General features: G+C 55.4%; 1 protein-coding gene across 1 annotated transcript; it reads left to right on the forward strand.

Annotated features, from left to right (window-relative positions):
- Positions 1-7,847: 7,847 nt before the first annotated feature.
- Tnfrsf13c (TNF receptor superfamily member 13C) lies at positions 7,848-9,678 on the forward strand. Its single transcript, XM_027947306.2, has 3 exons — positions 7,848-8,006; positions 8,181-8,480; positions 8,992-9,678. The coding sequence occupies exons 1-3, from the start codon at positions 7,871-7,873 to the stop codon at positions 9,171-9,173; spliced, it is 618 nt and encodes a 205-aa protein (XP_027803107.1). The 5' UTR covers positions 7,848-7,870; the 3' UTR covers positions 9,174-9,678.
- The last annotated feature ends 5,218 nt before the right edge of the window (positions 9,679-14,896 follow it).

The following is a 14,896-nucleotide window of genomic DNA, read 5'->3' on the forward strand; positions in this document are numbered from 1 at the left end:
AGGAACGGAGGCCCTGCCCCCTGCCTGCCAGCGAGGGAGTGTGTTGGGAGCTGCTGGGGTGGGGGGGGGTGGCTGCATGCTGATGGCAAAGCCTCAGGTGGGTCACTCATCTATAGGATGAGGTCAGGCTAATGAGGGGATACCAGGGATTGAACCCAGAGGCACTTGACCACTGACCACACCCCCAGCCCTATTTTGTATTTTATTAGAGACAGGATCTCACTGAGTTGCTTAGGGCCTCACGAAGTTGCTGAGGCTGGCTTTGAACTCGCGATCCTCCTATCTCAGCCTCCCTAGCCGCTGGGAATACTGGCGTGTGCCACTGCACCCGGCCTGGGAGGCAGTGTTAGAGGGTAGACAAGGACCATGGGCACAGGTCTGAGTGGGCAGCCTGAAGATCCCTCAGACGTCCCTTCATCTGGGTCTGGGAGCTGCCTGCTCCCTGCTTTCCAACACAAGGAAGGTGGGGCCTGAGCTCCTGCTGTCTGGATGAGGTGTCTGAGATTCAGGGGGCAGGGCTTGCTTAAAGCCACAGGCTCATTTGTTCTGCTGGGCAACCCTTGGCCCACCCTACCAGAGCTCACTTTCTCTGCAAGAGGTGGCCCCGACCCAAAAGTTCTGGCCTGAGCCAGGCACAGTGGCACATGCATGTGATCCCAGTCACTCTGGAGGCTGGGGCAGGAGGATCGCAAGTCCAAAGCCAGACTCAGCAGCTGAATAAGGTCCTAAGTAACAGTGAGACCCTGTCTCAAAAGAAAAAATCGAAAGGCTGGGGATGTGGCTCAGTGGTAACGCACTGTTGGGTTCATCTCTGGTTAAAAAAAGAAAGAATTCTGGCCCCAGTGTCCCCAGTCTGGTGGTATTTCCCGCCCTTGCCAAGGACGCAAGGCCTTCCTAGCAAGGGCAGGCTCTACAGCATGGCAACATGAGTCCTTCACCCCTGGGTGGGCAGAGGCCGGGCAAGTTGGCCACAAAGGAAGTGGTGCAGTGGGAAAGGGCTGGGCCTGTGGGTCCCACCACCAGGCTCTGTGACCAGCTTGCAGCGTGACCTGGGGCAGTGAATTCCCACTGCCTACTCTACCTCTTGAGGACCTCTGAGGCAGACACACCAGAGCCTACCCTGTGCTTGTCCCTTTGTTCACCCTCCCTGGAGGGCTGGCTTGTTATCCAGGGGAACAAGGGACAAGGTGAGCTTTACAGGTCCCTGAGGCAGCGCGGTCCTGGCCTGCCCCCCAGGCGAAGGGTGCTGGGCCAGGCCTGCTAGCGGGCTCCCATACACAGGGCCCTTGTCCAGAAGCACTGGCTGGCTCAGTCCTCTGTCCCTCCAGTCTCCCAGGGCCTGAAGGATGATGGCCATTATGAGAGGACTTCTCAAGACACTTGGGCTGAAAGAGATAACGTGGGTGGCCAGGCCCTACACACCTCTGTGGGCTCTGCCTGAGATGGTTCCATGGACTGGGGGCTGCTGAGGACAAGTTCCAGAAAAGAGTTTGGGGGTGGTCCCCAGTCCCCTGGACCTGGGCAGAAGCAGCCTTCCTTGAGACCACCCTCACATCAGAAGAATGCCAAAGGCATTTGGGAGTCCCAGGGGGATGGTCAGTGTTCAGAGGAGTCCCACACTTGACCCTGCTCTGAGACCAGCCTCCCTGGGAGGGAATACAGGCTCCTCGGGGCTGGACTGACCCCCACCCTCTGCTCCCCGTGGGGTCTACAGATGGACAGGCCCCACAGGCATGTGCAGGAGCTTGGCCTGCCTGGCCTGGCCCTTTCTTCTCTAGCTGTTGCAAGGTAGGGACGGCCGTTCCTCTCCCCCACAGGGTGGCTGGAGGAGTGGGTACCGAGCAGCTTGGACCAGGTGGTGGGGCTGCATGTGTCCCCGGTCACTGTAAGGTGCTACTGCTCCCCAGATGGTCCTGGGGCACACTCTCATCTCCAACAAGGTTGCCCTCTCACCAGGCCTTCTGCAACTCCCCTGTTGAAGAGTGCACCCCAATCCCCTGAAACCCTCCCATTCTGAGTTTTCCTCCCCAGTGATCCTTTCTCCCCCTGCTCTCCCGTGGTGGGGGATACTAGAGACTGAACCCAGGGATGCATTACCACTGAGCCACATCCCCAGCCCTTTTGATTTTTCATCCGGCTTCTCCCCATTGCTTCTCATCCCTTACCTACTATACTGCTTCCCTGCCTGTGCTTGGCTCTGCGGTTCCCTGCTGCTGCCCCAGAACCTGGAACAGTGCCTGGTATATAGTAGGTGCTAGTAAGTACATAGTAGGTGTTAGCATTTGGTGGATACAAGGTACCCGCACATGGTATTGGCCTGGGTATTCATAGAGGGTCAGAAGCCTGCAGGAGGCCCAGAGTCCTACAGCTCCTGGTCCCTGCTGTGTGGTGCCAAGAGAAGCCCGGAGGGGAACCCCTAGGAGGTTCCTGCTCCTCCCCTCCCAGCCTCCCACCTTGGCCTCACACAGACGGGCTGGCCCCAGGAAGTGGGGACTCCACTCCGTGTGGCTGGGACACTGAGGGGCTGTGGTCTCCTGTCTGACCTCAAATGGAGGGCCCCCTGTCCCCAACCCATGCTGAGAGAATGACTGGGGCTGGCCAGGCGGGAACCTGTGGCGTGCTGATGTGTGCATAGGGGGAGAGGAGAGGGGTGGGTTTGAGGCTGAGAGCTGGGCTGAGAGGCCCCGGACAGGGTTCTGTACTGCTCTGGAGAGTGTGACTGGCCCCCGCCCTGCTCTGGTTCAGCCGGGACAGAGTTCCAGCCTCCCTGGTCGCCACACCGGCTCAGCATCCTGCTGCTCAGCCTTGCCACATGTATGAGTCCCACCACTCTTGCCGAACCCAACAATGTCCAGAGGCCCGACCCTGCTGTCCCCGCTGAAGGGGGCTTCCCAGCAGCATCCCTTTTTGTTGGAGCGGCCAAAATTCATGAGGTGGCCAAAGAAATTCCCAGGATGGAGATCCAGGTGCTCATAAAATGAGGGGAGCCAAGAGCGGACCTAGCCTCTGGGACCTGCCCTGCCAAGGGTGACGGGAGGCCAGCAGGGCAGTCACACCGTGTGGCCCAAGTGTGAAACACCAAGAATCCTTTGTCAACCTGTGTGATGCACCTATGGGATGTGAAGTCCCAAACAGTCCAGAGAGAGAGGCTGTGGGGTGCAGAGGCTGCCCCTGGGGAACCTAGGGAAATGCCCGCTTCCTACTCAGAGACTTCTGTGGGTCTGGGGGCCTATTCGTGGGAACGTGTTCAGGTATTGCCGGCATAATTACGGCTACAACTAATCTTGAAGTTCAGAGTGGATTCCAGGTCTCAGAGCAGTTTCACATACAGTTCTGGGGGCTGGGCATCTCTGCCCCAGGGACTGCTCCCCTACGCCTCTGGGCTTGTCCCATAGGCACAGAGTGGCCTCACTTCCCCCCACCGTGTTCCCAAAGCATGAAGGGCACAGGCCATGCTTCACAGTCAGGTGGGCACAGACCCCATCCAGGCCCCTCATACCTGCTGGTCATCCTGGGAAGACCCTCTGGCCTTGATCTGTTTCCTCATCTTCAGGGTGTTTGGGGGGAATTTTAGGAGCAAAAATGAAAGGAGACAACCTTCTCCCTGACAGACCCCAAATTAATCATCTTTTCAAAAAGGCGATTCAATGAATGAAAAGTCAAGAATGTTAAGTCAGATTCAGTTCAAGTTGAAAGGGTTCAGGAACAAAGTCCCTTCTTTTCTTTTTTTCCCTTCTCTCTCTCTCTCTCTCTCTCTCTCTCTCTCTCTCTCTCTCTCTCTCTCTTTCTTTCTTTTCTTTTTTTTTATACTAGAGATTGAACCCAGGGGCACTTAACCACTGAATGACATCCCCAGACCATTTTTAATTTTTTTTATTTTGAGACAGATTCTTGATAAGTTGTTTAGGGCCTCACTAAGTTGCTGAGGCTGGCGATCCTCCTGCCTCAGCCTCTTGAGCCACTGTGATTACAAGCAAATACAATAAATAAATAAAAAGGTTTGGTGATGCAGCTCAGTGGTATAGTGCCCCTGAGTTCAATCCCCAGTACCAAAAAAAAAAAAAAAAAGATATGAGGGGCTGGGGTTGTGGCTCAGCTGTAGAGCGCTCACCTAGCACGGGTGAGGCCCTGCGTTCAATCCTCAGCACCACATAAAAATGAATAAATAAATTAAAGATATTGTGTTCAACTACAACTAAAAAATAAATATTAAGAAAAGATATGAACTCAGTGCTGGGGTTGTGGCTCAATGGTACAGCGCGTGCCTAGCAAGCGCAAGGCCCTGGGTTCGATCCTCAGCACCACATAAAAAATAATTAAATTGTGTACAACTAAGAAATAAATTGTGTACAACTAAAAAATAAATTTAAAAAAAGAAAAGATATGAACTCATAATATCAAATTATTTAAGGTAAAAACTGTTTTTAAAACAGTGGGGAGACGGCTGGGCTTGTGGCTCAGTGGTAGAACACTTGCCCAGCACATGTAAGTCACTGGGTTTGATCCTCAGCACCACATAAAAATAGACAAATAAAATAAAGGTATTGTGTCCATCTACAACTTATTTTTTTTTTTTTATGGGGGGCTGGCATGGTAGCACTTGCCTGTAGTCCCAGCTATCCAGGAGGCCAAGGGAAAATCATTTGAGTCACAGTTCAGGCCAGCCTGAGCAACACTGTAAGACCCTGTCTCAAAATAAAAACTAACAAGGGTCAGGGGTGTAACTCAGTGACAACGTATCCGGGTTCAATCGCTAGAGGGCCAATAGGCCCCAGTAGGCCCCATACAGCAAAAAAGCAAAACTTGGCACAGTGAGAGGATCATTTGAACTCATAAATCTGAGACCCAGCTAGGCAACACAGCAAGACCCAAGCTGTTAAAGGAACAATGAAAATTTGTAAGAACTACACTGACTTCAGAAACTTTAACTCTTTGTGTCATCTCTCAATCAAAAAGTAACAGAGAGGTGGAGGTAGTGGGTGCAGTGGTGCATACCTGGAATCCCCATTACTCATTACTCAGGAGGCTGAGGCAGGATTGTAAGTTCAATGCCAGCCTCAGAAATTTAGGGAGGCCCTCTCTCAAAAAAAAAAAAAATGCTGGAGATGTGGCTCAGTGGTTAATCACTCCTGGGTATCTTCAGTACAGAAAGAAAGAGAGAAGGAGAGAAAGAAAGAAAGAAAGAAAAAGTGACACAGAGCTAAGCACTCTGGTGCACACCTGCAATCCCAGTTAGTCAGGAGGCTGAGGCAGAAGAATGCAAGTTTGAGGCCAGTTTTGGTGAAGCCCTTGGCAACTCAGTGAGACCCTGTGTCAAAATAAAAATATAAATTAAAAAAAAAAAAGCTGGGGATGTGGCTAAGTGGTTAAGCACGCCTGGGTTCAATCCCTCATACCACTAAATAAATTATAAAAAAATAAATTTCAAAAACTGAGGATGAATGCCCCTGGGTCCAATTCCCAGTACTGCAAAGAAAAAAGGAAATTGGTAAACTTGACTTAGGAGCTATGAAAAGAAAAAAAATTGAGGTGTAACCTATATTTCCCACATTGATGAAATTTCTCTTCTTAACCACTCAGTCATCCAAGCCGAGATTCAGGGCCTGCCACAACCCCCACCCCCAACCCATTTAGGAAGCTCAAGTGAAAAGGTTCAGCCAAGGTCAGGCACAGAGACACTAATCCCACAGGCCTTTTGCTGTTCCTTGCCTTGTCCCCCACCCCCAGCTCAGTGTGGGCGCGAAGGAAGCGCCCAGTAAACATTAATGTCAAATGAGTAATTCTGCTTTGTCCCTCTAGGCGGCTGGCCTCCCTCTCCAGCCAAGGTAAGGGACCTTGTAATTGTGGCAGCGAGGCTGCAGGGTGGCCTCCCTGTCTCTGCTGCAGGGGTAAGCGCGATTCTTACCCCTGCGGGAATGGAGGCCCAGCGCAGGCTTGCATCCTTGGCTTGGCTCATGTGAATTATCCCAGCCCTGGCCCCGCTGGGACACCCTCTCCCATAGAGGGTGCTCCTGGGTTCCCACAGTCTCAGATAGCCCTGCCCCAGTGTTTGGCTAAAAGGCCAGGTGAGGTGCCTGGTATGTAGACAGAGCTCTGTGTCCCTAAAGATAACAAGTTATTACAGTGGCACCAACAGTGACAGGTGAGAGTGGCCTTGCCCCATCCCTCTGTACCACAAGAAGGGCTGTGCTGGCCTGGCTCCTCTCCAGATCTCTGGCCTCGCCATCCACCCACTCACACCCACAACCACCTCCCAGACCCACTTCTCCTTTGCAGCTGCCCCACCGCCTACACCTTCCTGCCACGGAGTTGCTGGCCCATGGGCAGGGGACAGAGAGGCAGTGGGCCAGGGCCCCTCAAGGCGGGCCCCCTGGGAGTTCTCTCCTGAGCTAGAAACCCAGGGACCAGCCTTGCTCCCCTCACACTAGGCTCATCCCCAGCCTGGACCATGACCCCTGGTCTCCTTGCTGCTCTGTCTACCTCCAACTCCAGCAGCCAGAGGAGAGGAGGGTCCTTCTAAATAGAGCACAGCCCTGAGAGGCCCCTACCCAACCCTCCTGCTCCTCATTGCAGGCCTGGTGCTGGGGGTCAGCCCATCCGTCCGCAGCCCAGGCCCTCCCTCCTTTCTCCCAGGGTTCCCCATAGCAGTACCATGCCTGTCTCCAGAACCCATGTCCCCTTAACCTCTCCAGGCCTTTCCCGTGCCATGGTCCCCATCTGCCAAGCTCGTTTCCCTCTCCCTTGTAGCTGCTACAGGTTTCCCTCCCCCACAAGCTCCCTCCTGGCCCCTGGAGAGAGACTCCTCCTTGTGCACTCTGTGCCCACCCCAGCCTGAGTGCTTGGGATCTGAATGGCACACCTGAACCTTGTGCTCCAGGTGAGCTGGGACCTCTCCAGGTACTCTCCAGCCCTTGCCTGGGGGAGGGAGCTCTTTGGGCTTGGTGGGGCACAAAGGTGAGAGCCTCCAGTCTGGGGAAGAGGAGTCAGGGTGGCCACAGGTTCCTCACTACCATGCAGATCTTACTGGGACACTCTGTGTGGCTCTCCGGTGTCCTCCAGCTGGGTCCAAGCAAGGCCCCTGCCTGGCTGTCTGGGCCGGGCACTCCTGGCCTTCCTGTTAGGCTTCCAGACCTTTGTTCACACCAGTCTCCAGTCTCCACACTGCCGCACTCCCTAGACCTCACTCGGTCTGCCACACCTCTCATCATCACCTCCCCCGCAAACCTTCCTGTTCCCTTCCATGGTAACCTGTGCTGGTGACCCTTGGGCCTGGCCCTGCACCCACTAACTCCTGCGCTGTCCTGGGCACCTGGTTGCTGGATCCCCGCTGCGGGCAAAGCCTCCAGAGAAGGCAGGGGACTGCGGGGGGTGGGGGTGGAGAACCAAGCCTGGCAGTTTGGACGTGCTTTGAGGCATGGTCTGTCTCCCTCCATCTCCCCCAAGTGGGAGCGCCACACAGCTGACTGGGGCCTGGTACAAGGTAGTCACTCCGGAGGGTTTGATGTCCCGGGAAGGGCAGAAGAGCAGTCAGGAGGGGGTGGTGGGAGCATCTGTGGCACCCGCTGGCTGACAGCAGGAGTCCCTTCCCTGGGCTGCCAAGGGCGAGCTTTGGTGTGACCCCCCGTGCCCGGCAGAGGGCCCACCCAGCTGGCGTCTGGGGTGATGGTTGAGTGGCTGACCGGAGGAAGCGCAGGTGAACGAGAAGGTTAGGGCGCGGGCCCTGGGGCCCCGGGGGCACGGTCCCACCACAGCCGTCCCACTCCAGCAGGCAGGGGCGGGCCGGAGGGTGGGGCCTCGGGTTTCCTCCCCAGGGGAGGGCCTGGCGGCCGAGCAGGGGACCCGTCCCTGCAGCTGGCGGAGGCCGGGCACCATGCGGCGCGGGGCCAGGAGCGTGCGGGGCAGGGACGGGCCGGCGCCCACGCCCTGCGTGCAGGCCCAGTGCTTCGACCCGCTGGTCCGCCTCTGCGTGGCCTGCCGGCTCTTCCGCACGCCCGAGCCTGGACGCGGTAAGGGGCGACCCCCGCAGCTCGCCTCGGGCACCCGGGGAGGGTCCGGGGGAGGGTCCCGCCGCAGGGCCCCCCACCCGGCCAGGCCCGGGGCGACGCGTCGAGGGCCCCGCGGGACCAGCGCGCACCGCGAGGCGCTCACCGCCCCTCTCTCTCCCGCCCCGTGTGCCCCAGCCTCGCCTCCCTCCGGCCTGCGCTCCCTCCCCTCGTTCCCCCGTCCTCTCTCCCCGTCCCCTCCGCACGCGCCAGCAGCCGGCCTGAGCAGCCAGGCGCCCGGGACGGCGCTGCAGCCGCAGGAGTCCGTGGGCGCCGGGGCCGAGGCCGTGCTGCCCCTGCCCGGGCTGCTCTTCGGCGCCCCCGCGCTGCTGGGCCTGGCGCTCGCCCTGGCCCTGGCCCTGGTGGCCCTGATGAGCTGGAGGTGGCAGCGGCGGCGCAGGACGGCCTCCCTAGAGGCCCCAGACGGAGGCCAGGAAGGTGAGTCCCATGTCTGGGAGAAGGGAAGGTACCGTCCTATGGAGCGGGTTACATGGGCTGGGGTGGGGCCTGTCTCTGGGTCATGGACCTTGGGAGCAGAGGAGGTGTGAACCCGTAGACAGTACTGTGACGGGTGTCCCAGACTGAGGGAGGGGAAGAGTTTGCTCCTGAGCAGGGACGGGCCCCAGCCCTGATCCAAGCAGGGGACAGCACTGCCCTGCAGACCCAAGGAGAAAGTCTCCCGGTGCAGGCCCGGTTCCTGGGAGCCTAGGGGGGCCCTGGGCCCATGTGAGGCTCTGTGGGCTGACCAGTCGGGGTTTCCCACCCATCACCCTCAGTCTGCATCCCACAGCTGGCCAGACCTCTGGACTCAGCCCTTCCTGTTCTGAGGGCCTGTCATGTGCCACCCCTCCAGGCCACAGTGGTGCTTCATCTACAGCGGGCTATCTCTCTGGGGACCGCTGTGACCCAATCCTGACACTCCATATCCCCTTGCTCCTGCCCACCCCAGAGGCCCTGGACAATGTCATCATCCCCTCGACAGAAACCCTGGATGCTTCAGCTCCCATCTGGTCTCCACCCAGAGAAGACCCAGGCAGCACCCCACCTGGCCACAGTGTCCCTGTGCCAGCCACAGAGCTGGGCTCCACTGAGCTGGTGACCACCAAGACCACTGGCCCTGAGCAACAATAGCAGTGGAGAGGACAGGAGGGGCCCCTGTCCTGCATCAGTGTCCCCCCGCCACAAGGGTTCAGAACTGAATTCAGCTCTTCACTCCAGCACCCACCTGACCTTTTCCTGGGAGCCAGACTGCTCCCCGCTGAACCTTAGAGACACTACAGTACAAAGTGTGTAGCCATTTGGAATTGTTTGTGTTTACTTTTTGCTTAAGACCATGCCAACTTTGACTGTTCTTAAAGGTCCTCTCTGCTCCAGTGCTTTTGAATGACTAGCTCTGCTGGTTTTGGATATGGTTTGAATGTGTCCCCCAAAGCTCCATGTGTTGAAATTTAATTCCCATCATGAGATATTATTAAGGGGATGAAAACTTAATCTGATTGTGGCATTTAGAGGTGGGGCCTTTGGGACGTGATTAGGATTAGACAAGGTCATCTGGGTGACCATCATGATTGAACTTTCATGGCTTTATAAGAGAGAGACTAGAAGAAACACACAATATATACTTCTTGTCCTTTGCCTTGTGATGCCCTCTGCCACCTTGTATTTCAGCCAGCAAGAAGGTCATCATTAGATATGATTAGGCCTCCAGAACTGTGAGCTAAATAACCCATTTTCTTAAAGTTTCCTAGCTTCAGGTATTTTGTTATAATAATGCAAATCCAACAAATACAGGTACTATGAATAAGAGATCTTTTCCTTTACAATAGGGAAGGGACCATTAAGCCAAATGAATCTGAAGAGAAGACCCAAGTGGGAGGATGCTTAATTTGTAGCCAGGGTTGTATTTCTTTAACACTTGCTCTCAGAATTATTCTGCTTTTAAACTGACGCAAGTGGCAGCAATGAGTAACCAGCTGATGGTTTCACTTTGGGATTTAGTGCAAGATTATTTTTAATTTTTTTTTGGTGTGTGTATGTGTGGTATTGGGGTTGGAACCCAGACCTCACGCATACTAGGTAAATGCTGTACCACTGAGCTACAGCCCGCTCTCAAGATTATTTTTTAGAAATAACCAGGAAGCTGGGCGCGTGACACACAGCTGTAATCCCAGCGGCTTGGGAGGCTGAGGCAGGAGAATCACGAGTTCACAGCCAGTCTCAGCAATGGCGAGGCACTAAGCAACTCAGCACCCTGTCTCTAAATAAAATTCAAAATAGAGCTGGGATGTGGCTCAGTGGTTGAGCGTCCCTGGCTTTAATCCCTAGTACCCCCCCCAAAAAAAATTGTGCATAATTGTGCTGATTCTTGAGTATCTACATCCCAGCATCAACCCAGGCTTGGCCTAATCTGCTAGAACCTAAGTTACCATTTCTACCATGGTGGCAGCTTCTAGAGCTACAGCCCACACCCAGGAGGGTCTACAGCCTCCAGAACTAGACTCCAAGATCAAGCTGAGGGACACCGTGTCAGGAAGCTCTCTCTGGCTGCCCAGGACCCAGCTGACTCCCAAGTAAGGCATAGTCAGCTTGCTCAGGGCCCAGCCCAGGGCCTACAGGAGACACCTTCATACACAGGTCAGGGCAGTCCTGTGGCTTTGAACCAGATGGATGGACCTGAGATCCCTAGAATGCCTTTCCCTCTATGGCCTGTCCTCCCTTCTCGCTCTGGTCCAGGCCCAAGAGCTGGGCTCATCTTGTGGGCTCCTGGACCACATTGTACACTCACAGCTAGCCATCTCCTCTCCTGCCTGCCCTCCTACAAGAGAGTGAACCTGAACATCACCCCTGCCCGGGAAAACTACCTGGGAACTTGTTGCAACTTAGCACTTTTGGAAGGAGCACTGGACTAGGAGTCAGAAGGTGGAGTCCTGGGTGTTTTTGCCTTTGTAGGACCCTGGCCATTTTCTTTTCCATGCACCAGAGGTTTGCTGCCTGCCTGCCCCTGAACTGCCCACCAGAGCTGCCTTGCAGACCCTGCCCCTCCCACCCACTGCTTTCCCAGCTCAGAAGACAATGGATAGTGGCATTTGGAGCCCCAGGACCTGGACATTCATATCCTAATCTCTGCCCAGTATTCCCTCCCTGAACCCATTTTAGATACCAGTACTCCTAGGAAGTCAGGTGACTGGAGACATCAGATGGCAAACAGTGAGTGGCAGAGTGTGGGCCAAGCCATTACACTCCCCTCCATCCAGGGCCTGGGGAGTCTGAGCTGTTCCTGGCCACCCCGTTCTCCCACCCCACCTTCACCACTACAGTCAGGGTCTAGGCTCTGAAGGTGAAAAGGGTGAGTGAATCCCCCCTGGGGCCCAGACATGCAAACCTTTGGCACCTCTGAGTCCCAGTTGAACCCCAGCTAGTGTGTAGTTTCCCCTCAGATCTCAGTTTCCTCTAATGAGACACGAGGGACTGGGTACAACATTCTCTTCCCAGCCTGTGTTCCCAGAGGACTGGAAGGAATCGTAAGAGAATTCTCACATATATCCCCATTTCGTAGATAAGAAAACTGAGGTCCAGAGAGAGTCATTGTCATTAGCACCTAATAGAAGGGAAGTTCCTTGGGGAAGAAATAGGAGAGACCAGTGGAGGGGCAAACAAGACGGGCATAGTGTCACCGCCCTGAAAGGGCCTAGACAAGGAGATCAGCCTCCTGACCTCTGGGGGGGAGAGTCCCAGAGGACAATCCAGGGTGGGGTCTATGGAGAACTGACCTGTATCCAGCAACACCAGCCTTTATATGACATATTGTTCTACATAACTGCAGTCATTTTATACATAAACAATCGCATCTTGTTCCATCATATGTAGTAAGTTTCTCTGTCATGAAACACTTCCCAATAAGGCTTTCAACACTTGTCAAGTTTTCCACCTGAGTATTTCTTTATTTTCTGGTTTTGCTATTGTAACTGAGGCACTGAGCACCTTCTTGTGCATAAATCTTTGCATTAGTCTGACTTTTCCAGGACAGTGGAATAAAGGCCTTGACCTTTTAAAGGCCTCTGTTGGCGGAGTTGCTTCCTGAAAAATCTGAACCATTTCACAATCCAAGAGTGAGGATTGTGCTGTCTGTTTTGCAGGTAGGAAAAAGAGAGGCTCAGAGGGGTAAAGGATTGGTCCAAGATGAAAACTGCAATTAGATGAGTGTGGTGGTGCTACTTGGGAGGCTGAGGCAGGAATCAAAAATTGGAAGACAGTCTTGGAAATTTATGGAGACCTCTTCTCAAAACAAAACAAAAGTTAGAAAAGGGGCTGAGGGTGTAGCTCAGTGGTTGAGTGTTTTCCTAGCATGTGGGTACAATCCCTTGTACCACACACACACACACACACACACACACAAAGCAACAATAACACACACACAAATAATCAAAGCAAACAACTCCCCACCCCACCCCCTACAATTTTGGTGGGCTGGGTTAGAACAGAGCTGAAGGTAACCAGACCCAGGCTCCCTCCTTAGGAGTGACCAGTTCCAGATTTTGACACCAGGTCTCACCTCTTGTTTTTATAACTATTCAAAGACTTTTCTCCCTCATTTTGCAGTAAGAGGGATCCAAGATACACTCTGGAAAGACCACTAGTTGAGGTGGGAACACAGAAGCAGTCTGGCCACCCTAGCCTGTTTCTGGCCATTTTTTCCTAAAGGGGGCCTGGTTTCCACAAGGCCTTCAGGGTCTAGCAAGTGCGGGCAGGGCAGGCTTAAGTCTCGGTTCCTCCTGGGGCTTCCTGCAGGCCCCTTTCACTTCCTGCCTGGCAGCCAAGGGCTGGGGGCTTAAGGTGGGGGTAGGGAAGCCCAGCTGGTGCAGCCATAGAGGAAGGTCTGACCCCTCACCTCGTGCCTCATTAGTGATGGCCCAACATAGCACTGTCCTTAGAAGCTAGTGCCATCTTTCTGGGCCTGTCTCTGCATCTACAAAATGAGACTCCTGAGGACCACCTGGCTCAAAAAGAGGAAATGTTGCATGTAGGCCAGGGTCAGGGAATGCCACCAGCTTGGGGAAAGGAAGAATTGGAGTTCAACAGGAACAAATGCCCAGGGTCGCGGGGAGAATCCGGGAGGGCCTTGGAGGAAATGTCCTCAGCCTATGCGGTTTCCTCGTGGGACTCTGCAGAAGGCAGCGCTGAGGAGTGGCGGTGACTGATGGTTGTACAGGAGTCCCCCAACCCAGGGGAGCCCTGAGCATCTCCTCCACTTTCATAAACTGCAGAGAATCTGGGATCCAACCCCTGACCCAGGACGGTGCAGCGAATCTAGGGCAGGCGAAAGTCTATCTGTACGGCTCCTGCGGTCAGCTTCACGGGTGGCACTTTGACCACCATCCGCGGTCACCGGAAGGGGGTTTAGAACAGGGTGGGTGGGGCCAGAACCAGCCGGGCGGCTGGGGCCGGAGTCAAGAATAGGCTGTGCAGCAGGACTCTCGCTTCAAGGTAGCCGGAAATGGGCGGGGTCAAGGCCCAGGGCCGAGAAAAAAGGGAGGGACCGATGATGGGCAGGACCAAGACTGCAGGCACCTGCTTGTAGCCCTTGACCTCTGACTACGCAGGGTCAGAGTCTTAGCGTAGAGAACTGCAGCGGGAGTCGGGAGGTCCCGGATGCGGCCACTACCCCAAACTTTCGGGCCAGGTGTGGGGGAGGGGGCGAACGACGCTGGTGACCTGGGGGTTGTGCCCCAGCAGGAGGGCTGGCGTGGGGAGGGCGCCAGTGACTTGGTGGACGCGCGGCGCGACCTCGCCGAGCCCCGTCCAGTCTGCATTCCCGCGCCGAGGTCCTGATGGCCAGCTCCAGCCCTGCCCGCTCACTGGGAACTTTAGAGGAGCCTTATGGAGAGTGACGGGGTGGGGGCGGCCCAGGGATTTCCTGGGACTCCCAAGGCAGGGTGGATTGTGGCCGGGAGAGGTGCCTGGGAATGCGACGGGAGGCTGAGACTCCGCTCCCAGCCCCCCAATCCCGCCGCTCTCTCGAGACCTCAGGAGCTCGGGCGCCCCTCCCTCCCTCCCACGGGCAGCTGGAGCCTGAGTCACGAACTGCCTCTCAGGAGACAAAGGCAACCGTGGGCCCTCCCGCCAGACCCACTCCTGGTGCCTGCATTTGCTCTAGCAGGGCGTCTTGGTCCCCAGAGTCCCAGCTTCTTGGGTAAGCCTCCATCACAGAGGAAATGGAAGAAAGTGAGTTGAGGAATGAGGCCCTTCTTGCATCCCAGTGGCATCCACTGTCACAATCTCATCTTCTGCATTGGGGGTTCTCTTAAGGCCATGTTTACCCGGGTGTTTCCCTGTCTAGTGTCCATTGCCCTCTCCCTGCAGCCCTGCCAAAGGGTCACTAGCAGCCCATCTTGCAGATGAGAAAGCTGAGACCTAGAAAGGTGGTAAGGCCCTAGTGGAGCAAAAATCCCAACCTGGTCAGTCAGGCTCCACCATGAAGGATGAGCAGCTCTCAGTGTGAGGGTCTGGAGGGGCATTTCAGGAAGAGAACAGCTGCTCAAAAAGCCAGGGGCCTCCTGCGGTGGCCAAGGCCTGTGCACTGGGGGTGTGGGAAACACTCCTCTGGTGCAGTCAGGGCCCTCCAGCTGCTATCTTTTACCAAACTGGCCAGAAAGTAGGATTGGGACTCAGTGCAGGTCACAGGCCAGATTCTGGCTCTTCCTGGCTGTGTGCCAGTCCCAACAAGTCACTTCCCCTCTCTGGTTCTTGGGTTTCTCTCTAGGAAATCCCAAACCTTCTCCCCCAGGGCTGGGAAGAACTGGCAGACTGGACCTCGGAATGGGCTTTCCCTACTGTCCCTAATGTCAGGACCCCCT

The sequence above is a fragment of the Marmota flaviventris genome, chromosome 3 (genome assembly GCF_047511675.1).
Source record: "Marmota flaviventris isolate mMarFla1 chromosome 3, mMarFla1.hap1, whole genome shotgun sequence".
NCBI lineage: Eukaryota > Metazoa > Chordata > Mammalia > Rodentia > Sciuridae > Marmota > Marmota flaviventris.